The sequence below is a fragment of the Mya arenaria genome, chromosome 15 (genome assembly GCF_026914265.1).
Source record: "Mya arenaria isolate MELC-2E11 chromosome 15, ASM2691426v1".
In the NCBI taxonomy this organism is placed as follows: domain Eukaryota; kingdom Metazoa; phylum Mollusca; class Bivalvia; order Myida; family Myidae; genus Mya; species Mya arenaria.
This window is the reverse complement of record NC_069136.1, coordinates 24258352-24285068: the sequence shown is the minus strand read 5'-3', so window position 1 is coordinate 24285068 and position 26717 is coordinate 24258352. Positions and strand designations below refer to the sequence as shown.

Below are 26717 nucleotides of genomic sequence, written 5' to 3'. Positions count from 1 at the left end.
TCTTATTTTAGTAATTTTACTGCGCTGCTGTGTGAACTTTTTGCTAAACTCTCACTCCGTTGGAAATTCCGTTGCGATATGGAACAATAGTATTCTTGTAATAGCGCTCACAAAGCGTATCATAAATAAGATGACCAGGAGGGCAATGACGTCACACTCTATCCTGTCTCCAAGCAGTGAATACACCAGTGCCAGCAGCGCTTTGATTTGTCCTCAGCTTTGGTATTATTTTTTTGTACCAAACTCTTTCCATATCAACAATAAAAGACAAAACATCTAAGATTTAATAACAAAGGTCAAGAAACAAAAAGTTAACAAGGTGAAAAACAGTGAACAAGGATAATAATACTGATTATAATATACTGGGTTTGATAACAAAAAATATATAAATTTATCGTAGTAATAACAATGTAGGTTAGATGAGGCATAACTCCAAGGTGACAGTTTATAGTTTGAATTATAAAATCTAAAAAAAAAGAATATAGTTACAATAATGTACGTCAGAAAAGTTTTTAGTTTAAGTTGACGGTCTTTATGACGTCATCACTTTTGCCGTTGTGCGCATATAACAATTCGCATGTTGTTAAGCTGGGAGTAAGTAAGCTTCATGCGCACGGAATATTTTCGGTCTGAATATAAAGCATTTACCGCCGAGGCATATGTAAGAAACAAAACAAAAACAATAAAACATTATTATTAGTTACTCTACCTAAAATGGCGGCTAAGCGTTACACATAACGCAATGCGCATGCGTCACACACAGTGCGATATAAGCATTGTGGTATAGAAGTTTCTGAAATCCACTTTGGACTGGTTATGAATAATTTGTCGCAGAAGATATGCATGTACACGCTTTTTACAAACAAACCGTTCTACCTTACATATTAGCATTTAAATCAGGAGGAAATATGACGTCATCACTTATTGCGTTCTACGTTATGCGCACCAACCATACCGCAAAGCGCATGTTCGGTAAGCTTGTGAGTAAGTAGAAACTGTCATGTACTCGGAGAGCCACTCGGGGTTGACTGTGAAGTCTTTGTGCATGGGATATTTGAGATTTTTGTAAAACATTGGATGTGCGCCGTATATGTATTGATCTCGATCATCCCAATCAGCTGGTGGTGCCTTCCAGTCGGAGTGGATGGCGATAGGGGGTCGGGCCGGTACCACTCTGGAAGGGAAACAGAGATACAATTGGTGTGAAAAAATCGGGGTAGTAATGGTTTGAAACAAATCTAGAGATTAAATATATTAAAGATGGCATACATGGGTTGTGAACTTTATTTGTAAAATATGAGGTTTGGCGTCATAATTTATATCGAACCCCGTTGGCTCGAACACGTTTGGCTCGAATTCTACGTTGGCTCGAACTAGATGTAAAGGATCGTTTTCCTTATACTGAAGGTAAACATTCACGCTTGGCTGGATTTTTCCATGGCTCGAGGTATTTTCGACGGTCCCTGGGAGTTCGAGCCAACGGGATTCGACTGTACGTTTAGGTAAAGTACGTCTAGAATACGTTATAATGAATGCTCGTGTAGTTTCAATGACACAGTTGAATACACGCTGTGTTATCATGCAGACGACATAATGAATGTGGTTTAATTGTATATACAGTCGAACCCCGTTGGATCGAACTCGCTTGGCTCGATTTGTTCGTTGGCTCGAACTGGATGTAAAGAACCGAATTCTTTCAATTGAATGTAAGCATTCTCGGTTTGCTCGATTTTTCCGAGACTCGACGTGTTTTCGCAGATTTCTGTGAGTTCGAGACAACGGTGTTCGACTGTATGCTCTTTGTTGTTATCGATTGTCAGTTGAATATTGATCCATCATTATTCGATAATAAAACATGTACATAAATAACTAAATAAATTACTTCGTTATCTCATTTTTCCACATCTGTTTGGTCTTGTTCGGAGGCCCGTCCTTCCTCTCCGGAGTCGAGGCTTTGCGGTCGAAAAGGTGCGGTATCGGGCGGGACGTCGTCACAAGGGCCTTTACGGCGGGAGTTTGAAGCCGTGATGGATCCCGTTTGTTGATCATCGTGTAATTAGGGGTCGGAGATTTGGGACGTTTGTTTATTGTACGTAGACTTCCTGTGAATGATATAAAAAAAACATAATTTATTATTTTATGATACTCTTCATCGGTTTCAACATTATATATACTAAGTAAGTAAGTAGGGATGCAAAAGAATATACTATTTTTAGAGAAGGTTTGGTTTTTCCATAGTTATATTCAGTAGAGATCAATCCCAGAACGAGGCTGCGCGTCCTACAGAATGAACATCCGTTGGTGCATCACGACATTCAACCGGGAATTTACTATAAGCTTTAGTGTAGCTTTACGTAGAAGGATTGTTGCTCTACGTAGTGTAGCTTCACGTATAAGGATTGTAACTTTACCTACATGGATTGTGGGTTTACGTAGAAGGATTGTAGCAATACGCAGACGGATTGTAGCATTATGTAAAAGGATTGTAGCATTACGTAGACAGATTGTAGCATTATGTAGAAGGATTGTAGCATTAGGACTGAAGCATTACGTAGACGGATTGTTGCATTACGTAGACGGATTGTAGCATTACGTAGACGGGTTGAAGCATCATTACGTAGACGGATTGTAACTTAACGTAGACGAATGGTAGCTTTACGTAAAAGGATTGAGCTTTGCGTAAAGGAATAGATGCTTTACGTAGACGGATTGTTGCCATACGTAGACGGATTGTAGCTTTACGTAGAAGAAGTGTAGCTTTACGTAGAAGTGTAGCTTAATGTAGAGGGATTGTAGATTGACGAAGAGGAATAGTAGCTTTACGCATAAGGATTGAAGCTTTATGTAGACGAATTGTAGCTTTACGTATAAGGATTGAAGCTTTAGGTAGACGAATTGTAGCTTTACGTATAAGGATTGCAGCTTTACGTAGACGAATTTAGCTTTACGTATAAGGATTTTAGCTTTACGTAGACGAATTTAGCTTTACGTATAAGGATTGTAGCTTTACGTAGACGAATTGTAGCGTTACGAATAATGATTGTAGCTTTACGTAGACGAATTGTAGCTTTACGTATAAGGATTGTAGCTTTACGTAGACGAATTTAGCTTTACGTATAAGGGTTGTAGCTTTACGTAGACGAATTGTAGCGTTACGAATAAGGATTGTAGCTTTACGTATAAGAATTGTAGCTTTACGTGTATGGATTGTAGCTTTACTTATAAGGATTGTAGCTTTACGTAGACGAATTGTAGCTTTACGTATAAGGATTGTAGCTTAATGTAGACGAATTGTAGCTTTACGTATAAGGTTTGTAGCTTTACGTAGATGAATTGTAGTTTATGTATAAGGAATGCAGCTTTACGTATAAAGATTGTAGCTTTACGTACCCGTATAAGGAAATTTGCTTTACATAGAAGGATTGTAGCTTTACGTAGACGAATTCTATCTTTACGAAGAAATATTATAGTTTAACGTAGACGATTTGTAGCTTTACGTAGACGAATTGTAGCTTTACGTATAAGTATTGTAGCTTTACGTAGACGAATTTAGCTTTACGTATAAGGAGTATAGCTCTACGTAGACGAATTATAGCGTTACGAATAAGGATTGTAGCTTTACGTATAAGAATTGTAGCTTTACGTATATGGATTGTAGCTTTAAGCATAAGGATTGTAGCTTTACGTAGACGAATTGTAGCTTTACGTATAAGGATTGTAGCTTAATGTAGACGAATTGTAGCTTTACGTATAAGGTTTGTAGCTTTACGTATAAAGATTGTAGCTTTACGTACCCGTATAAGGACTTTTGCTTTACATAGAAGGATTGTAGCTTTACGTAGACGAATTCTATCTTAATGAAGAAATATTGTAGTTTAACGTAGACGATTTGTAGCTTTACGTAGACGAATTGTAGCTTTACGCATAAGTATTGTAGCTTTACGTAGACGAATTGTAGCTTTACGTATAAGTATTGTAGCTTTACGTAGACGAATTGTAGCTTTACGTATAAGGATTGTAGCTTCAGGTAGAGGGATTGAAGCTTTACCTATAAGGATTGTAGCTTTACGTAGACGAATTCTAGGTTTACGAAGAAATATTGTAGCTTAACGTAGACGAATTGTAGCTTAACGTAGACGAATTGTAGCTTTACGTAGACGAATTGTAGCTTTACGTATACGGATTGTAGCTTAACGTAGAGGGATAGTAGCTTTACGTATACGGATTGTAGCTTTACATAGACGAATTGTAGTTTTACGTAGAAGGAGTGTAGCTTCACGTAGAGGGATTGAGCTTTACGTATAAAGATTGTAGCTTTACGTAGACGGATTGTTGCTTTACGTAAACGAATTGAAGCTTTACGTTGAATGATTGTAGCTTTACGTAGAGAGATTGTAACTAAACGTAGAAGAATTGGAGATTTTAGTTAATGAATAGTAGCTCTACGTAAAAGTAGTATACTTTTACGCAGAAGTACTAGTATACTTTCTTCACGTAGAAGGATTGTAGCATGAACTATAATTATTATAGGTTAACGTAGATGGAGTGTAGCTTTACGGTGGCGGGTTGTAGCTTAACACAGACGGTGTGTAGCTATAATAGCTATACACAGATGGAGACTAGCCTTTAGAATACAGAATGTGGACATACAGATTTATACGCTGGCATACCAATATCCGTGTAACTGCGTCTGAGGGGCGGTAGTGTTACTGAACCGGAAGTGACGTCAAACGACTTCCGCAGCAGGTTGCCTGGTATCTTCGCATTTGTCCCTAGCTCGGCTGAAATGTAAGCAGTAATGCACCAGTCAATTGTAACCACGCCCCCCCCCCCCCGGTCCTGGGATATACCGGGGATAGCCGGGGAATGGGCCGTGTTATACCTTCCCGGTGGTCCCGCAGTGCCGGATGAAAGCGGTGGTTTTGTCTTCGCGCCAAATATAGCGGGGAATGGGCCTTACCTAGGGTCCTCAGGGTGCGGGGGCATTTGGAGGGGGGTTTACCAACAGTTCGTCTTCGCAGGGCGGGGATTTTTCCAGAGCTTGGCTGGACCGAAAGTCAAACTCCCCGCTATTCCCCGGACCTGGGGGCCGTGGTTACAATTGACTGGTGCATAATGTAGAACCAAATGTTTGTTTCGCATACAAAAGGTCAGCACATGGTGTTTCGTTCTTCATTTTTCTCCAATAAACGAGGAAGCCTTCGTCGTATAAAAACCCTACTAACATGGTAAAATTACAAAATATTTATATTGTTACCATTATCTTTGTTTCTGTTTGTTTCAAGCCCTTGGAAGGCGGAATGAACTTTAAACGGACCGCCTAGCTCAGTTACTGTACATGTCCCACTGGTCTGAAATGTACAAGTTGGTCTTGTTTAACGTGGTAGCAATGATGATGGTGGTAGCGATGGAGATGAGGAAAAGTAGCAGAAGGACGACGACGACGACGTTGGCGATGATGATGCTTATGATTATAACTATGATGATCCTAATTATCCTGCTGCTGCAGCTGCCGCCGCCGCCGCCGCCGCTGCTGTTGTTGTTGTTGTTACTGATATTACCGCTATCATTATTATACTGAATAATTTATTTCATTATGAGTATACAATTCATATGCGATAATGGCAAGAAATTCCTTTTTTTTTGGTTAAGCACTTATTGAAAATTAACTCATTATTTGATTTGCTATGATTTCGTTCATGTCCTGTTTAAAGAAAAATCAAAAACAATAAAAAAAAACATAAAGAAAAAAGAGAAAATACCTCAATAGTTTCTTTACAATCCATTATACTTTGTCATTTATTCCTTCTGATTTTCACTTCAGTTTATTGCACTTTGTTAAACCCACAGTACACTCTCAGAGGATATGATTTAATTCCTATTAATTGGCATATTGATTTAATTTTCAAACAGAACAATATCACTAGTCATAACTGGTCTGTTTAATTTAAACATTTGGCAAACATTCGATTTCATTTAAAAGCCATTATTGAAAAACTGTCATAGCTTAGAACAGCGATTTAATCCAGACATATTTAATCCCAACTGCATTAAGCATTGAAATCTAATATAAAATAATAATATTTATAGCTTCGACGCGGAGGTTTAACGATTAACCGGTTTAAACATTTTAATGACAATACTACAGTAATTTTCATCTTTGTAAATCTTCTGTATCCCCGTTTCCATCAAACAATAATATTTACAGCTTCGACGGAAGGTTTGATGATTAACCGGTTTAAACATTTTAATGCCAATACTACAGATGTTTTCCTCGTTGTAAAACTTTTATACCTAAGTAACCATCCAGTTTCGTCATATTCTCAGTCCTACTTCCCTTATGCCCCTTTTCTTTCCTTCATGTTTTCTCATGTTTTCCTTCTTTTCATCATTCCCTTCATTCCTTCCTTTCCTACTATAATTAGTGACTTTTGATGTAATTTCCCTTCCCTCAATGCCTTACCTTCGTTCTTCTACTAATATAATTTGTGACTTTTGATGTAAATACCCTTCCCTCTTTCCTTCCCTCCGTTCTTCTATTACTTTAATTAGTGACTTTTGATGTAATTTCCCTTCCCTCAATGCCTTACCTTCGTTCTTCTACTAATATAATTTGTGACTTTTGATGTAAATACCCTTCCCTCTTTCCTTCCCTTCGTTCTTCTATTACTTTAATTAGTGACTTTTGATGTAATTTCCCTTCCCTCAATGCCTTACCTTCGTTCTTCTACTAATATAATTTGTGACTTTTGATGTAATTACCCTTCCCTCTTTCATTTAGTGACTTTTGATGTAATTTCCCTCCCCTCGATGCCTTACCTTCGTACTTCTGTTACTATAATTAGTGACTTTTGATGTTATTTCCCTTCCCTAAATGCCGTACCTTCGTTTTTCTATTACCATAATTAGTGACCTTTGATGTAAATTATCTTCCCTCATTGCCCTACCTTCGTTCTTCTTTTACTATAATTAGTGACTTTTGACGTTTCAATATCAGGATCACGAGGATTTCACCCCATGATATTACAATTATCTCGAAATCCTGAGAACTCCACCTATCTTATCTTCCGAATCTTAGACCCCGAGAGCTTCACTCCGTCTCATCATGTTCCTATCTCGAAATCCCGAGAATTTCATCCCATGCTATAACGTCTCTACTGCATGTCTTTTAAACTCTGCAGCATGATGTTCTTACCCTTTCTTTTATTATTCTAATGATAATTAAAAAAACTGTTGTTGTTTTTTGGACAGTATAATAAAATGAAACCATTTTGCTGACAAGCTTTTTTATGAAAGCATAAATACGAACATTAAAATGTAAAAAGATAAATAAAATCAATAATCAAGTTTGAGCTGTAAGTACTTCATAACTTTAATGTAAGTTGATAAGTAGGAGAGCAATTAAAGATATCTGATATCAGTATCGGGTTATAATTCTCTCTTTTTGCGATAGGTTTATAAACATTTCAACAATACGTGTTTTTTTCACAGACTGCGGGAGATAAAAGTATGATACGAAACAATGAAGTGTCGCCTCTGAAATGCATTGTTTTGCATGTATATACATGTATTCCTAGTATATAAGCTTATCGCTCAAAAGGACTGATTCGTGTTGTTTAAGTTTAGCGCTAGTTAAAGCGACTCATTCGTGTTGTATAAGCTTAGCGCTAGTTAAAGCGACTCATTCGTGTTGTATAAGCTTAGCGCTAGTTAAAGCGACTCATTCATGTCGTATAAGCATAGCGCTAGTTAAAGCGACTCATTCGTGTCGTATAAGCTTAGCACTAGTTAATGCGACTCATTTGTGTTGTATAAGCTGAAGCGCGAGTTAAAGCGACTCATTCATGTCGTATAAGATTAGCGCTAGTTAAAGCGACTCATTCATGTTGTATAAACTAAAGTGCTAGTTAAAGCGACTCATTCGTGTTGTATAAGCTTAGCGCTAGTTAAAGCGACTCATTCGTGTCGTATAAGCTTAGCGCTAGTTAAAGCGACTCATTCGTGTCGTATAAGCTTAGCGCTAGTTAAAGCGACTCATTCGTGTTGTTTAAGTTTAGCGTCGCTATGTTTAAGTTTAGCGCTAGTTAAAGCGACTCATTCGTGTCGTATAATATTAGCGCTAGTTAAAGCGACTCATTCGTGTAGTATAAGCTTAGCGCGAGTTAAAGCGAATCATTCATGTCGTATAAGCTTAGCGGTAGTTAAAGCGACTCATTCGTGTCGTATAAGCTTAGCGCTAGTAAAAGCGACTCGTTCATGTTGTATAAGCTAAAGCGCTAGTTAAAGCGACTCATTCATGTCGTATAAGCTTAGCGCTAGTTAAAGCGACTCATTCTTGTCGTATAAGCTTAGCGCTAGTTAAAGCGACTCATTCGTGTTGTTTAAGCTTAGCGCTAGTTAAAGCGACTCATTCTTGTCGTATAAGCTTAGCGCTAGTTAAAGCGACTCATTCATGTTGTATAAACTAAAGTGCTAGTTAAAGCGACTCTTCATGCTTATAGCGTAATAAGTCCCATTCACGTTGTATAAGATTATAGCGTAAATAAACTCATTCATGTTATATAATCTTATCGCTTAAATTGCCCAAGTCACGTTGTATGATGTAGGATTCCGGGTTTAATTTGAAAGAAAGGTGCAAAAAACATGGTATTTCTACTTTATGAAACAACAGAAGCACACAGTAAATCTTATAGCACTCACCAATGATTTAACATGTGTGTGTTCTCAGCTATTAAATACAAAGTTACAATCTTGTTGTCAGTTATTCCTTTCCATAAATGCATTATTTAGTAAGCAGTAAAAGGTTTATCACTCAAAAGTTATGTTTGTTATACATGTGTATGTATTGATTTTGAATAAGAGTGTCACTTTAACCGAAGGAAAACATCATCGTCAACGTTGAAACTGTCCCTTTAAATGAAGATTTATGAACGAAATACCTTTGTCGCTGCTGAAAACACTCGAGAAACACAAAATCCCGAAAAATATTCGTTCCCCATTTCTTTTTACAAATTCCATCAATATTAAGCAGTCAATATATCGTAAGACTTAAACCATAACAATAGTTTATGATAACGTATAGTAGTGATGGTCTAGTAACATCATTGTAAGTTACGATTTGAATGGTAATGCAATATTGTGTCTACTTAAACACCTTATTATAATCGACTTATTATGTCTACGCCCCTAGTTAGCTATTTCAATATATTGAATAATTCATTGTTCGAAACAATGGCCAAATGTTAGATGCATACTAAAAATGAATACACCCGCCGTGAACATTGGCAATGGACGACAATGTGTTTGACGTTTGTGCACTTTGGTCGGTATTAGTATTTAGGACACAAAACTGTAATGTCATGATAATTTATAATTAACCCTGGGTCGACCTACGCCAGCGGCAAGCCCCATTGGTCGTTTCATTTTAAAAATCCTAGGAATTATTTCGTAACAGTACAGGAGTCGTTTCATCAAAAGTCTTAGACCCGAGTTCGTACATAGGATTTAATAATTTTACAACACTAATAAAAACCTCTCCAAGCACAAAATCGACCCTAGTACAAAAATCGTTCCTAGAACAAAATCGTTCCTAGTAAAAATTCGTTCCTAGTACAAAATCGCTCCTAGTACAAAATAACTCCAATTACAAAATACTTTGTAGTACAATATCACTCCTAGTAAAAAGCGTCTCCTATTCCAAAATAGCTCCGAATACAAAAAAATCCTAGTACAAAATCACTCCTACTACAAGATCGCTGCTAGTTCAAAATCGCTCCTAGTACAAAATCGCTGCTAGTTCAAAATCGCTCCTAGTACAAGATCGCTGCTAGTTCAAAATCGCTCCTAGTACAAAATCACTCCTAGTACAAGATCGCTGCTAGTTCAAAATCGCTCCTAGTACAAGATCGCTGCTAGTTCAAAATCGCTCCTAGTACAAAATCACTCCTAGTACAAGATCGCTGCTATTTCAAAATCGCTCCTAGTACAAAATCGCTGCTAGTTCAAAATCGCTCCTAGTACAAAATCGCTGCTAGTTCAAAATCGCTCCTAGTACAAGATCGCTGCTAGTTCAAAATCGCTCCTAGTACAAAATCACTGCTAGTTCAAAATCGCTACTAGTTCAAAATCGGTCGTAGTACAAAATCGCTCCTAGTCCGAACTCGCTCCCAGTACAACTTCGCTTCTAAGATTCTCGATGTAACTTTCCTACTACATGTACGTATACTGTTGAAAATATATCGTAAGTAGTATCGTACGAACTCTTCCCTATGTGACTTAAGATGAGTGGACTGTTAATTACCAAATTGTGGTCCCAAAGTCATATCACTCGGAACTACTTAGTTTAGCCCACGTAACACCCGTATCAGGTGTTAACAAGACCTATCGTAAGTTACCTATGTCCGCATTTGCGAAATTGCGAAGTTCGTATATTTGTTTGAAAATAAATAAACTTTCTTTAAAACAGTAATTGTTTGCAACATGTTGTTATTCGTATGATATATATAATATCTGAGAGTATGAATATTTGCCCCAAATGACATTATATTGTTGAATTTAGACAAATGTTTGCCAATATTCAATATAAATCTTATCCTTATCCTAAGACATGCCTCAGTGATTCCATTCACCCTATTGGTCAGCTATATATACACAGGCCAATCAAAATTATTGAATTTTAATCTTGAAGTTTAATGTAAGGTGATTATTGAATACGGCCCTTACTCCAGCCGCTGGATGACGTACATGCACGAAAGTCACTGTTACTAACATGGTCGTTAAAGCCGCACTCTCACAGATTAAAGGTTTTGACAACTTTTTTATTTTTTGTCTTGGAACAAGACAATTTTTGCAAAAATGGAAAGCAGTCATATAAGACTGCTGACAAAAAATTAGATCGCAGATTTTTATATTTTAGTTCAAAAAATGATGTTTCATGCATTTTTCTTAAACCGTTAGTAAAGCCATAAAACATTAATTTTCGAACGGAAATATGAAAATCTACGATCTGTTTTTTGTCAGCAATATCATATCATCGGTTTGCTGATATTTACGCAAAAATTTGCACTTTCCTAGACAAAAAACTAAAAAGTTGTAAAAATGGAATATCTGTGAGAGTGCAGCTTTAAGTTCTGTTCATATTACACATTTGAATTCATTTTTGTCCTATTTAATAAAAATAGGTATTTTCTTATGTCCCTTTGTAATTTGATTATGGATAAGGCTTTGTTACAAGAAATTTTAACCAGTGTTTCTTTGTTATGCACCAGTCAATTGTACCCCCCCCACACCCCAGGTCCGGGGGAACCGGGGATAACCGGGTAAATGGGTCGTGTTTTTACCTTCCATGTGGCCCCGCAGAGCCAGGTGAATGCGTTGGTTTTGTGTTCGCAAAAATATAGCAGGGAATGGGCATTACCTAGGGTCTCTGGGGTGCGGGGGGCATTTGGCGGGGATTTTACCATCTGTTCGTCGGGGTTGGCTTGACCGAAAGTCAAAGTCCCCGCTACTCCCCGGACCCGGGGGGGGGGGGCGTGGTTACAATTGACTGGTGCAAATTTATTACAAATATTGCGAACGTTCTTAATAATAAATCGTATATGTTCAATTAATATACTAGTACTTCTAAAACATCCATCGATCGTTATACATTGTTAGAATCGTAAATTGCCTGGAAAAAACAATATCTATGATATTCTAAACGATTAAAGGAAATAAATTAATACAAATATACTTGAAATAATACAGCATCATTATTATCGTACTACGGATTCTTTAACAAAAAATCAGTGTAGCTCATACTAAAAGTCCAAATTCAGCAACATATCTATTTCCACTTGAAATATTTTATTTGATGCAGTTTTAACTCGTTGGAAGACTTTGATTTAATGGATATGTACATACAACGTAGATAACAATGAGTTCTGGGTAAGGTGTTTAAATAATAAACAAATCAAATGGAAGCTTCCTTGCAAGAATGGTTATCAGTTTTATCATGTTTAAGGATCGATGAACTATTTATTTTGATGTATTTGTTTTATTCTAATACAAAATCATTTTAAATAGCCATTTATATTTAATATAGATATACTAGCTATTTTGTGCAGCTATAAAAAAATGCATGCTAAGACCATGCGGGCTGATATAAACAAGAATAGTTATAGTCTGTTTCACAAATTATGTAATGGGTATTCAGACATACATGTATATATTGAATGGAACAAACAAGAAACCAGAAAGAAACCGGTTTACAAAAAACCTTAATCGGTTATTTTGATAATCAAGTACGTTTTGGGAACCATTCACTTATTTTGGGAAGCAGCAACATGACAACTTTGTAAATAAATGGAGTCGATAGCTCCGATATACTGATTTAGGAATAAAAACAATCGTTTATCTACTTCTTTTCATCACGTCGAGCAAGATGCATTTGTTATATAGATTGATATAGAATAAAAAATCCTTACTATTGGAAATGTATGCGAATTGATTAATCCGGTATGTAAATAGGAACTAATGAAATCATAATTTTAAATATGGCTAGTAAAAGCAAGTCCTATATATATTTAGACATTATTCACAAATAAATCGTTATACTTATGATATTCTCTGAACATGTCTTAACTGAGAAAGCATCAATTGCACATTTTTATGTGTGTTAAAGCTCCATCCATACAAACTGAGAAAGCATCAATTGCACATTTTTATGTTAGTCCAAATAATTGTACGTTGACAGATTTTTTAAAGATTTTTGATATGGCATATCCTTCACGTACAAATTGTTTAGTATCAAAAGTGGGTAGTTGTTCCGATCAGGATTCCGGGTTAAAGCATATAGCGTCTATAAAATATCATAAAAACAAGAAATATTACCAGATAATGTTATATTATATTAGTTCCGTACACAAAAAATAAATATCCAACTTATAATTATGAGTTTGACGGCTTTTCTTCATTTCATTCTGTCAAAACACAACGATATATACATGAAGGGCACCTGCAAGGCTTCAGGGCACAGTTTTAAATCGCTCGGAACATTTCGGCCATGGCCGAGTTGTTACGATTGTATAACGAGGTCTATCTCGAAGCTTTGTCGGAGGAGGCGGAGTTATTACGATTGTATCGAGTTGTTTCCCTTTGCATAATTGTTTTCTGTGTCAGTCAACTTTCGTTTTATTGGAAAGGTAAACAACTTGTTTTAATGCATTAAATGCTTGTTTAGTGCAAAATAGCATTTCACTTACATGGTAAAATATGAATATAACTCTTATGATCAATTTCAACCATAAAATACTTCACTTAAAACAATTTCAATATTTTTAAAACACCCCCGTTTTTTGCACATTCCCGTTTAGACGTTAGGGATTGGAAGAATCCCGTATAACACGTCTAATATTTTAGACTAATTTTTATGTGTGTTAAAGCTCCATCCATACAAAGTTTATGCATGCCATGAAACCCCGGATACCCTGCATGGTCAGGTATTCAATAAACATCTGGTTCTCTCTTAGTGTTTACCCAGTGTGAGTCAGTACCCTGCTACCCACAAACCAGGAAATAGTTCCAGAAAGTTAAGAACACACGTGCAAAGGACTACACCATTTAACACTGTGTTAAAAGGCCAAAACAGCTGCTATAGTCTCAGAAAGTTAGTGGCCAGTACTGCGATCTAACTAAGGACACATGCCGCCTCTGGTTTAAGGATGCACAACAAACCTCTCTCAATGTTTTGCCCCTCTGTAGGGTTTGCGGGCATATGGGGACTAAATGCAAAACTTTAAAACTGACAGGCAGGATTTTGATAGGTCAGGTGAGGCTGTCACCTGGGAAATATACTTGGCCAGATTATTTTTTTTAAATTATTTTTCAATGTCTGGAACATCTCTGCACCCTGGGATTCCAACAAATTGTCTTGCTCAATATTTGCACCTGGTCTGAAACCATTGTGTCACCCCGAGTGTGTTATTTAGTTATTAAATGAATTTTTAAAGATTTTTTTGGCTAAACTTCAGAATAACTGGGCATTTCTATGTGCATGTACCTCATAAATTTCACATACTGTAGAACCTTAGGTATTTGAAATTTCTCCTTTTATTATCAAATATTTTTCAATGAAATTTGCAGCAAATGTATAGTTTTTTCTTCAGATCTAAACAATAGTGTGGTATCCCCTGGAAAATGGCACGTACAAAGCAAACGGCCCGCGAGTCAACAGGAGGCAAAGCTTCACAAATGCCCAATGAGGCCTCAGGAGGCGCCCAAGGTCGGTTTTTAGTTAAACATTTTTTTAATGATAAATTTTCTATAAGGGCGCAAGAACATCTTTTTGTTTGACTATAAAAAACAAAAACATCAATAATACAATATTTAAGTTCATTGTTTTAGCTACTTCTACTATAAACTTTAACATATACAATAATTGAATACAGCAACACACTTATTTCAACTTTTTTGACAATTGGGTTGTGAACATGATTAAAAAAAATAACCAGAATGTTTTGTTTTCCCTTTCATGTAAAAAAAATACGTATATGTCGAAAAAAATTTTTTTAAATTGTTTTGTTGCCACGGTAAATTCACTGCAAATTCAATGTCAATGTGTCTTTTTCAATAATTGATTCAGTTAGGGTTTAAGATAAACTTAAACCTTACTTTATGCTTCCCTAATACATCAATTGATGATCCATTATAGGGCAACAAGATGCTCCGTTACCCCCATCCTTACCACCACCATCCAAGAAGAAGGGCAAAGGAGCACCACAACTCACAGAGAAGGCAGAGTTGAATGTTGACTTTGGTAATGATTTTAATGATGAGGACTCAGACGAGCCCTATTTCAGTGAGGACGAAGATGATGAAGATGACAATTTGACGGAGGTACTTATTCATATTAGGGTTTAAGACAGGATTTAAAAAATATGGCTGCAGAAAAGGGACAGGGTTCTTGGTGTTAGAAGAGCGCATTGAATTTGGCTAGGAAGAACTTGAACATTATGAAATTTTAGAAATTGTGTTTAATTGAGGTAATATTAGGTTTCAACTGCCTGACACATGTTTGTAAAGTGTATGTATTTATAATTTCATTTTAAGTTTTTGACAATGCAAACAAAATATTTGACAGTCTAGAGCATTTAATTCTATGAAGGCAGGAGGGTACCCATGCTAGTCTCGATGAGGGCAGAAGTGTACCCATGCTAGTCTCGATGAGGGCAGAAGGGTGCTACCGAAAAAGGACAGGGTGCGCTTTCAATGTTGTTTTTAACATTTATGTTACCGAAGATAAATACTTTTCCTAGTTTTGAAAAGAAATCATTTTACCCTTTTTACAGGCTCTGAAGATACCGCGTCTCAAGAAGACTCCTGTTTCAAAGTTCAAGTCTGTCAACCTAGCTGATGTTATATCTCCGCAATCCTTGCAGAAACAGAAGCAAAAGCTCACCAAAATCATGGACCCAGGTAATTAATGTCAATACAAAACAATCCATGCATATTTTACCTACTGTTGAACCAACGTTTTTTATTAAATAAGCATCAAAATTTGTACTGAAGAGTTTTCAATGTAAATTGACATTTATATTAGTGGTCTCTTGTCAAAAGTGAGAGACCGCTTATATAAATGTTTCTTAACATTGAAAAGTTTTATAGTTATATCATATTGAAAATTAAACTTACTATATAATCATACATACACTATTTTGGGACAACCCTTATTAAAAGTTGCTAAAAGATTTTGTCCTAAGACTAAAAAACCCATGATATAACCCAATGTTATATAATCCTGCCTTAATCTTGCAGTTGATCTCACCAGAGCAGATATTTTGGAGTCAACAACAGACTTTGGTTCTCTAAATCTTCAGTTTTGTTTGGTAAGACATTTAATTTAGAGAGATTGAAGATGTTTTAATTGAGTGTTACCTCTGGATCTAATATTTGCTTACTTTTTGGTTCCCAGAATTTGTGTACAAGGTTGTTTTTCGAGAAAAAGTAATTGTATTGTCTGAGCATTGCTTTAACTTGACACATAAAACTGTCGACTTAGACATAACAAATAATCTTGCTTCTGGTAACCATAATTAATAAATATATGCAAAAACTACAGTGTAAGCCATGAATTGTAAACTAAAACAAAAACTACAATGTTAGCCATGATTTGTAAACAAAAACAAAAAATTCAATTTAGCCATGAATTGTAAACTAAAACAAAAACTACAGTGTTAGCCATGATTTGTAAACAAAAACAAAAATTACAATTTAGCCATGAATTGTGAACTAAATCAAAAACTATAATGTTAGCCATGATTTGTTAACTAAAAAAAACTTCATGGTTAGCCATGTTTTGTAAACTGAAACAAGGGCCAGAAGAGCTTGTGCAATTGCAGTGTCTGTCTGCTGTACGTCTGTTAAAAAAATACTAGTGAAGGCAATAAAGTCTTCAGTTTTAATAGTATTTTAATATAACTTCTACAGTAGTTAGATACAATGAGAGCTTCTTTCTAAAACCAATCAAATTAGCCCATGCATTACTGGATTATGGCCCTTGAAATTATGTTATTGTTGCCAAGTCTAATAGAGCCAACTTGTATTCAGTAAATGTTGTTTTTTCTTGTGTTTTCCTTTTCATTACCTTGCCTTTGTAAAGAGGTGAAAAGTACAGTTTAAGAAAGACAACCTGTACTGACTGTGAACAGTTTTCTCCCTTAACTCTGTCAGGATATATGCTCTAGATTGAAAACAAACAAACAAAAGAGCTATGCCAGTAAAGCATTGGATCTCATGGGCCTCTTGTTTTTATTAGGGATGGAAGCGAATTTCCGAGTATCCGGATATCACGCAAGTATTCGATTACCAAAATGGGTATTCGAATATTCGTTAAGAATTAAAATTTTAATGAAATAGCTTAGCAGAGACAAAGCAATTGTTATAAAACTTTTCAGATGAAATATTTCAGGCGATCAACAGTGTCTGTCGCGAAGCGGGTATGTGTCACAAATCGTCTGCTAAGGACTAATTGGGTGTTTGCACAAGGCGTGATATTGTGTCCTTGTGCAGCACCCTGTGAAGTTCTATGACCTTGTTTACAATGACAAGTGTTGTTTTATGATCTCAAATGTGCTAAATTGACACTAATTGGCACTAGTTGATATTAAACGGATTGATCATTAATCCATGTTTAGTTTATTGATAAATAAAAAAGTACACGCATGTAAATAAAGAAAAATCAGATTGTCTTTTTGTCTTCTTATCTTTTCCGCAATTATATCCTTCATTACAAGACACCGCAGAAATTGTAGGTATTGCATTAAATCAAACAATGTAATGAAATAAAATTACAATCGACTATCAAATAATCAAAGCGTCATTTAACATGAAACCTGCTGATAAATATCAAACTCGAAAAGACGTGGCCGTAACCAAGCAACCACTTCGGCCGAAGTGACTATCAAATTCGTGAGGTGTTTATGTGGTATTCATCATGAGTTTAATGACGTAAAATGAGTTGTTTAGCTTTGATTATAACATTATAAATTATTAAGACTGAGAACGAATGAATGAAAAAGTGAAATTGCCATAAGACGATTTATAAATTAAGTGGACAATTATGTCAAATAACAGGTTGGTGACCTATAATAGGAAATTTACTTATTATGAAAACAATTTGATACGAGTATCCGGATAGTATTCGAATACTTGATACGAATATCCGGATACCGATTTGGTATCCGGTTTCCATCCCTAGTTTTTATACTTTCAATGTGTTTTCACAGGAGATTATATAGACCTAAAGAACCAAATCTTTTCTGTTATTTACAGAGCTTCCTTAAGACTCAGTGTCGAGAGTCTGATGTGACAGGCCTCAAGTTCAGCGGTACGGACCAGCTGACTGATGCCGTCTGGTACATTCTCGCCAAGTGGGACCTTGTGTTTAAGGAAGTCACCCATGTCTCACTTATGGGTAAGTTTGGAAAGCGTTTGATAAAAATAGCCGTATTTATTCGATATTGTGCAAAAGTGTCCAAAATGTGTCATATAAGATTTAAGGTGATTCTAGAATTTTGGGCCAGAGCTTAGAATGGTCTATTTGATGACACAAAGAGTAAAAAATGAAAAATGAAAAATATATGCAAACAATAATTGAACTTTGGAGAGGTAATACATACTGCATCGGTTGTTTAGAACTTTGATCAAGCTAACAATGCCCTTTATGTTATCGTTGTTAACTTTCAAATCGTTACTGCTATGGAAATCTAATGGATACACCTGTGATTTGCTGTATATCTAACAAGATTTGTGAGATTTGTCTCAGCTGTACTAGTTTATATTTGAAAATGTGAGCACATCATTGGATATTTCATGTTTAAAAGTTAACAACGCTGCCCTTAATCACATTGTTAACTCTACAAAGTTGTGAACAATTGGCCCTTAGCATGTTTCACCATCATTGCTATGCTAGAACAGCAATAACATATTTGAATAAATATAAAAAATAATGTTTTTTCGGTCCTGTGTCTAGACTTCAATTTTAAACTGTTCAAAAGCAACAGCCCAGAAAAAGGAATCTAGACTTTTCTAAAACATGGGCCCAGAATATTGACTTGAGGCTGGCTCAAAACACTGGCCTTGCTTTACCCTGATGTTAATCAGATAATTCTTTATCGCTACTCTTTCAGGTTGCTACAATTTGACCAATGCAGGAGTTCGCTGGATGACAAAAGTGTTTACTGGAGTTCAGTATGTAAGTATTGGGAGAAAAATATTGCTACCTGAGATATCCTTAACAAATGGTTATATATATATATATATATAATTTGTCCAGCATAAAAATGACCAATTGACTAACCAGCAAGCTTACTCCTCCCCCTCTCCCTCTCTCACTCTCTCTCTCTCGCCCTCTTTGGCTCTCTATGTCTCTCTTTTGCTCTCTCGGTCTCGGTCTCACTCTCTCTCTCACTCTCTCTCCCTCTCTCGCCCTCTCTGGCTCTCTATGTCTCTCTTTTGCTCTCTCGGTCTCGGTCTCACTCTTTCTCTGTCACTCTCTCCCTCTCCCTCTCTCGCCCTCTCTGGCTCTCTATGTCTCTGTTTTGCTGTCTTGGTCTCGGTCTCGCTCTCTCTCTCTCTCTCGCTCTTTCTCTCTCGTTTTCTCTCTCACTATTTCTAAATATATATTACATGAGTGAGTATGAGTGAGCTTGTCAATCAGTTGGTCAGTATGTTTGGACACTGTAAAAACAATCTGTACATGTCAACCTTAGTCTGGAGTCCAAACATTAATTCAGAAAAGAGTTACAGATTTAAATTAATTTTGATAGTCATGTTTAATACCATAAAATGCAGGTCAAGTTTCACTTTGGTAACATGGTGACACTTGTTTGACCTCATTTCAATTTAAAAATTTCCAAAATTACAGTGTCAGGGTAATAATTCATGAATGGGATGACATATTTGAAAAGTGTTTGGTACACATGATAAACACCATAAAAGTTCAGCAGCCAATTGTAAAAAACTGGTTAAATCTTTGGTTTGCAAAAACATTTTTGATTGGTCAATATTTAGCCTATAATTACTGTTGACCAATCAAATTGCTTTAATGTCCATAATATTTTATGTTGAATCATCTCAAATTAAGTAACTTTTAGTTGAACAAAATAAAAAATCTCCTATGCATAATTTTGCAGATAGAGCTTGCAGGCTGTCCCCATATAACGGAAGAGTCCATTGAATTCATTATTAGGGCGTGGGAGAGGTCACTAGTGCAGATTGACCTTTCTGCCACAGGCCTTGGAATTTTGCCCCCAGGGTATGAGGGAAGCATCAAAATAGGGGGCTGCCCCTTAATCTCCCCTACAGAGCCCATCTACACCGATATAAAGGTCACAAGTAAGTCATTTAGTTTACCTTTTATTTGCTTTTCAATGGTTGTGAATTAATATTTGTATTGATTCATTATAAATTCACTCTCACTGATTGACATGACTTGGGCAAAGGCATTGTATTGTGTTGTTGGGAGAGAATCTCCTTGGCCAGCTTCGTGACAGCGAACCAAACTCATATATGCCAAGGCTGGGAATCACCCCCAGTATGCAGTATGCAGATATGAAAAAAACCCCATTAATATGGTGAACAGCCTCAGGGAAAAATAGTGTCATATTATTTGTCACACAGGTTTCAGGTAGAAAATGTTTGAGTATTTGGTAACTTTTAATAATATACAGTCTATTCCTGTTGGCTCGAACATACTTAGCACCATTTTTCTTGTTGGCTCCAACTAGATGTAAAGGACAATTTTTTTAAACTGAAGGTAAAGATTCTCGCTTGGCTTGAATTTTCTGAGGCTCAATGTATTTTCGCCTGTCCCTGAGCGTTAGAGCCAATGAGATTTGAGATATTTTCGCCGGTCCCTGAGCGTTAGAGCCAATGAGATTTGAGATATTTTCGCCTGTCCCTGAGCGTTAGAGCCAATGAGATTTGAGATATTTTCGCCTGTCCCTGAGCGTTAGAGCCAATGAGATTTGAGATATTTTCGCCGGTCCCTGAGCGTTAGAGCCAATGAGATTTGAGATATTTTCGCCTGTCCCTGAGCGTTAGAGCCAATGAGATTTGAGATATTTTCGCCTGTCCCTGAGCGTTAGAGCCAATGAGATTTGAGATATTTTCGCCTGTCCCTGAGCGTTAGAGCCAATGAGATTTGAGATATTTTCGCCTGTCCCTGAGCGTTAGAGCCAATGAGATTTGAGATATTTTCGCCTGTCCCTGAGCGTTAGAGCCAATGAGATTTGAGATATTTTCGCCTGTCCCTGAGCGTTAGAGCCAATGAGATTTGAGATATTTTCGCCTGTCCCTGAGCGTTAGAGCCAATGAGATTTGAGATATTTTCGACTGTCCCTGAGCGTTAGAGCCAATGAGATTTGAGATATTTTCGCCTGTCCCTGAGCGTTAGAGCCAATGAGATTTGAGATATTTTCGCCTGTCCCTGAGCGTTAGAGCCAATGAGATTTGAGATATTTTCGCCTGTCCCTGAGCGTTAGAGCCAATGAGATTTGAGATATTTTCGCCTGTCCCTGAGCGTTAGAGCCAATGAGATTTGAGATATTTTCGCCGGTCCCTGAGCGTTAGAGCCAATGAGATTTGAGATATTTTCGCCGGTCCCTGAGCGTTAGAGCCAATGAGATTTGAGATATTTTCGCCGGTCCCTGAGCGTTAGAGCCAATGAGATTTGAGATATTTTCGCCTGTCCCTGAGCGTTAGAGCCAATGAGATTTGAGATATTTTCGCCTGTCCCTGAGCGTTAGAGCCAATGAGATTTGAGATATTTTCGCCTGTCCCTGAGCGTTAGAGCCAATGAGATTTGAGATATTTTCGCCTGTCCCTGAGCGTTAGAGCCAATGAGATTTGAGATATTTTCGCCTGTCCCTGAGCGTTAGAGCCAATGAGATTTGAGATATTTTCGCCTGTCCCTGAGCGTTAGAGCCAATGAGATTTGAGATATTTTCGCCTGTCCCTGAGCGTTAGAGCCAATGAGATTTGAGATATTTTCGCCTGTCCCTGAGCGTTAGAGCCAATGAGATTTGAGATATTTTCGCCTGTCCCTGAGCGTTAGAGCCAATGAGATTTGAGATATTTTCGCCTGTCCCTGAGCGTTAGAGCCAATGAGATTTGAGATATTTTCGCCGGTCCCTGAGCGTTAGAGCCAATGAGATTTGAGATATTTTCGCCGGTCCCTGAGCGTTAGAGCCAATGAGATTTGAGATATTTTCGCCGGTCCCTGAGCGTTAGAGCCAATGAGATTTGAGATATTTTCGCCTGTCCCTGAGCGTTAGAGCCAATGAGATTTGAGATATTTTCGCCTGTCCCTGAGCGTTAGAGCCAATGAGATTTGAGATATTTTCGCCTGTCCCTGAGTGTTAGAGCCAATGAGATTTGAGATATTTTCGCCTGTCCCTGAGCGTTAGAGCCAATGAGATTTGAGATATTTTTGCCTGTCCCTGAGCGTTAGAGCCAATGAGATTTGAGATATTTTCGCCTGTCCCTGAGCGTTAGAGCCAATGAGATTTGAGATATTTTCGCCTGTCCCTGAGCGTTAGAGCCAATGAGATTTGAGATATTTTTGCCTGTCCCTGAGCGTTAGAGCCAATGAGATTTGAGATATTTTTGCCTGTCCCTGAGCGTTAGAGCCAATGAGATTTGAGATATTTTCGCCGGTCCCTGAGCGTTAGAGCCAATGAGATTTGAGATATTTTCGCCTGTCCCTGAGCGTTAGAGCCAATGAGATTTGAGATATTTTCGCCTGTCCCTGAGCGTTAGAGCCAATGAGATTTGAGATATTTTTGCCTGTCCCTGAGCGTTAGAGCCAATGAGATTTGAGATATTTTTGCCTGTCCCTGAGCGTTAGAGCCAATGAGATTTGAGATATTTTCGCCTGTCCCTGAGCGTTAGAGCCAATGAGATTTGAGATATTTTTGCCTGTCCCTGAGCGTTAGAGCCAATGAGATTTGAGATATTTTTGCCTGTCCCTGAGCGTTAGAGCCAATGAGATTTGAGATATTTTCGCCTGTCCCTGAGCGTTAGAGCCAATGAGATTTGAGATATTTTCGCCTGTCCCTGAGCGTTAGAGCCAATGAGATTTGAGATATTTTCGCCTGTCCCTGAGCATTAGAGCCAATGAGATTTGAGATATTTTCACCTGTCCCTGAGCGTTAGAGCCAATGAGATTTGAGATATTTTCGCCGGTCCCTGAGCGTTAGAGCCAATGAGATTTGAGATATTTTCGCCGGTCCCTGAGCGTTAGAGCCAATGAGATTTGAGATATTTTCGCCTGTCCCTGAGCGTTAGAGCCAATGAGATTTGAGATATTTTCGCCTGTCCCTGAGCATTAGAGCCAATGAGATTTGAGATATTTTTGCCTATCCCTGGAAGTTCAAGCTAACGAGGTTCGACTGTACGTGGTATTTTAAAATTTGGAATCTTGGGTCTCTGTCAAGTGATTCATGCATTTTCTTTAAGTTCTCAATAACTAGATACAATGCTTCAACCTCATTTTCAGACAATGTAAAGATGAATCGACCTACGTTTTCTGCATCTGGGTGCAAGTTTGTCCTTCTCACTGATGACGCGATGCCCTGGAGTCCTATTGCTGTTCTCCTCGGGGAAAATGACATCAGCAAAAAATCTCTGCTCAGGATTGAGGCAAATGCGAAACTTGGTGGTGCCACTGTGAACATGTTTGAAGTTGCTATGGATTTGGTGAGTTAAGTTCAGTACTAACACGGCCACTAAACACCAGCTCCACCACTTATCGGTGGTACACAGAAAATGAGCTGACGCGAAAAAATAATGATGCAAAATGTCATTCTGAAAGGACTCTCCGTGAAAACGATTTAAATGAACGGCAGTGGCTTGTTGCAGTGGCATGTTTTTATGAATTAAATATAGTTTTATTTTTTTGTTTATCTGTTTTTCAGTTTAAAAAGTTGGGTCATTAGATGACCTTGGTTTGTTGGCTGTGGCAGCGTCATGCAAAAACATTAACCTTGCCCTCAACTCAAAAACTGCTTAAGATATTCAAATGAAACTTGGTACACACGTTGCCGTACAGCAAGAAGCACAACTCCTGCTTTGATAAATAGCGAATAATGTCTCTTGTTTGACAAAAAAAATTACAAGAATAAACAAGCTTTGGTGTTCACTCCTCCATGCTTATGCTATACCAAATAACAACTCATGTAACATTGTCAATAGTATTTGTGTTGTTAGCCTATGAGACTCCATATCCAAGGATACTGGTTTTGATCTCGTTTGGAGCTTTTCCATGATAAACACTGGTTAAAGTTTAGTTTAAACTTATTATTTTACATCAATTGTAAAAAAGGTTTTTACAATATTATATGAATCGCTCTCATCCACACAATGCTAGCGCGAGTGTGGTCTTGTGGTGTAGTGGAAACCAAAACCACTTGTCCGTTCTGGTCACCACAAACCAGACTCGCATGCGCTGGGAATCAAACCCACGTGTCCTAGTGGAGAAGCGAGTGCGCTAACCAGACGACCGTAAGAAATTGTTTGTCACACTGGAGTGGTAAATGGAAATCACTTTAATATAGCAGAATTGAAAACCTGTACAGTATAATGTTCATCACTATAAAGCTGTACAGGTTATTTTACTTGTTTTATAAATGTGATATAAAATTATATATTTTACATTTCTCTTAAGTCTTTACAATGTTATTTCCCCAGGGTCTAACTGACATGTTCCTGAGTAAAGCCAGCGTGGTTGTGATGTCATACCAGTTTTTTTCCGATGGCCCTGACTGTGATTATCCTGATGTCCTTGTTAACAACATTGCCAAGGTCATCTCCAAGGTAACTGTTACTCTATAAATATGGATGTTTGGATTTAGGTTTACTCTAATTCTCGGGTCTGAAATCTAAATGTGGAAAATGTTATGACAATGTGATTTTTTTTATAAAAACAGTATTAAGATTAAAATAAGTTTATAAGGATATTTTTAAGTTTCACTATGTCAGGTTTGTGTGTTTAGCTGATAAGCACAAGATAAATACCAAGAAATATCCACTAATTTCGGAATAAATCGGGAATTGATAAATATATTAAATAATTATTACTGGGTAAATTACTTCACATAAAATATTACATCAGCCAACATTTTCAATGGATCTAAGTGGGAAATTTATGTACTGTATACTCAGTCCTGCGTCATGTCAGATACAAAAGTGAAAAAAGAAAAACTTAACTTAAGTTTATTTAAGCTGTTAATTTTACCTGTTATTTCTGTGTCGACCAGTGTCCAGATCGGCCCTGTGTCATAATGCAGAACTAAAAATACTAACAAACTATGAGGCTGATTTAAGCTGTTAATTTTACCTGTTATTTTTGTGTTGACCAGTGTCCAGATGTGGTGATCGTGCTGCTTGGGTTAACTTCTGACACCGACCCAGGCTTGAAGGATATTGCTGACAGATATAGGAACCAGGTTGCTAAGCAACTAGAAAACAAGGGACGTAAACTTGAAGGCATACTCGATGAGAGCATGGGGTAATTCTGCTCATTATTTACTTCTGTACATGTGCATATTTTGTTCAATAAATTATGATTAAAAAATTGTTATGACAGTGGGTTTTTTCACCATTTTGAGGGTTTTCTTATTAGAAAAACCGCGTTATTTTGACTAAAATTGTCAGTCTTCTTAGAAATGTACTAGAATGCTTTAAAATTAGACAATAAATTTAAAGGAATGGTGTCTTTAAGGATATACTAATTGTTGGATACAAAAACGGTTTGGGATTCAATTTCTTGATGTTTTTTAACAGAAATTGAGAAATTTCTTTAAACTTTTGGGAAAAAGGTATATGTTTTAGAATTGGGAACAAGCCCTCGGCCCAGAATTGGTCAGAAAAAAACACGTAATTACACTGCAACTGATTTCAGCCCAATCATATTTTTCGAAAAAATCCCCAAAATTTTCCTGTGAGAGAGGTCTACCTCCCTTTCTAAAGTAGGGCCTGTCAAGTCAATATGATTTATAAATATTTCTTCATATATAGTCATAACTCCCCGAAAAAGTACTATTTAATAATTTTAAGAAGCATTATTTTGATTGCTACTGTTTCAGTCGAGACCAGATGCAGCGACGGCTTCACTTCTTTGGTCAGCAGCACCTGGTTGCTGGGAGACGGTTGTATGATACAGTAGAGTCCATCATCGGTTCCTCTAACGATGTCTGGAATAAAGGCAACGACGCACCTCCTCGTCTTATCTCTACCTGGATGGTAATTTTTTTATTTTTACAAAAAATATTGGATAGGCTAAATTTTAGCTTGCCCTCTATTAAAAAAAGAAGTCATGGTATTGTTATAATAGTCTTGGAAATAAAAATTCTTAAGCACAGCACAAGCTCAAATTTCTATGCTGTTATACATGTAAGTCCAAATATAGATTTTTAAGCGCAAGCTCAAATTTCTATACTGTTATGTAAGTACCAAATTTAGATTATTAAGTGCAAGCTCAAATTTCTATACTGTTTTACAATTCATGTAAGTACCAAATTTAGAATTTTAACCGCAGGCTCAAAGTTCTTATCTGTCATGTTAGTACCAAATTTAGATTTTTTAGCCCTAGTTCAATTTTCTATATTGTTATAATTGTAAGAAGGTATTGAATCAGACAATAGATTTTTTACTTCTATCTTGAAAACATACTTTTTTAGGATTTATCATTAAGCCGAGTGCGAAATTCTGTCACTGTCAGTGGCGCTCTTGAGCACTGCATGGTTGTCTAAAAATGTGTGATTTTATTTTTCAGAATGTTGAAAACAAAGACCCAAAATCAACCATTCAAAAGCTTGTAGCCGATGTGAAAAAGTCATTCAATCATCATCTTTTCTGGTACTTTACCCCATTTCAAGAGGAGATGAAGGCTGCCATTGACGCCTTGAATAATACCAAGTTCAAGGCCACAAGTGTCAAGGACATTGCCAAGGAGACATCTGAGAAAAACGAAATTTGGAAGAGCTTTGCCTCAGATAGTGCAAGAGTTTCTTCCATGGTTGGAAAAGTAATGGATTGTATGAGCAACTGGGTAAAATTCTATTTTTATTTTATGTAGTGATAATTAAGCCAGACCAAATAGATTCATTACTTGGGGTCATATTCTGATTTCAAAACCTATTTACCCGCATGTTCCAGTTTTTTGCTTCAAGGTCAAGGTC

At 37.0% G+C, this 26717-nt stretch overlaps 2 protein-coding genes across 3 annotated transcripts in view; one reads left to right on the top strand and one right to left on the bottom strand.

Annotated features, from left to right (window-relative positions):
• Window positions 1-280: 280 nt before the first annotated feature.
• Window positions 281-9123, bottom strand: LOC128219931 (uncharacterized). 2 transcript variants are annotated; one of them, XM_052928115.1, is made up of 5 exons: window positions 8940-9123; window positions 5258-5351; window positions 4671-4781; window positions 1883-2102; window positions 281-1174 (listed from the first exon to the last, which is right to left on the bottom strand). In XM_052928115.1, exons 1-5 carry the CDS (start codon window positions 8997-8999, stop codon window positions 937-939), a joined length of 723 nt encoding a protein of 240 aa, XP_052784075.1. In that variant the 5' UTR covers window positions 9000-9123; the 3' UTR covers window positions 281-936. The 2 variants fall into 2 exon arrangements, with proteins under 2 accessions (XP_052784075.1, XP_052784076.1); XM_052928116.1 differs by lacking the exon at window positions 8940-9123 and adding an exon at window positions 5763-6014.
• A 3199-nt stretch (window positions 9124-12322) lies between these two features.
• LOC128219925 (uncharacterized) overlaps window positions 12323-26717 on the top strand; it is an 80791-nt gene continuing 66396 nt past the window's right edge. The window contains exons 1-13 of the mRNA XM_052928103.1: window positions 12323-12495; window positions 14145-14260; window positions 14690-14874; window positions 15327-15453; window positions 15793-15863; window positions 17809-17950; window positions 18666-18730; window positions 19671-19872; window positions 23036-23235; window positions 24226-24351; window positions 24897-25045; window positions 25623-25779; window positions 26312-26587. Of these exons, the coding sequence (XP_052784063.1) occupies window positions 14176-14260; window positions 14690-14874; window positions 15327-15453; window positions 15793-15863; window positions 17809-17950; window positions 18666-18730; window positions 19671-19872; window positions 23036-23235; window positions 24226-24351; window positions 24897-25045; window positions 25623-25779; window positions 26312-26587 (1785 nt within the window). The 5' untranslated portion in view covers window positions 12323-12495; window positions 14145-14175. The remainder of the gene's footprint in view (window positions 12496-14144; window positions 14261-14689; window positions 14875-15326; window positions 15454-15792; window positions 15864-17808; window positions 17951-18665; window positions 18731-19670; window positions 19873-23035; window positions 23236-24225; window positions 24352-24896; window positions 25046-25622; window positions 25780-26311; window positions 26588-26717) is intronic.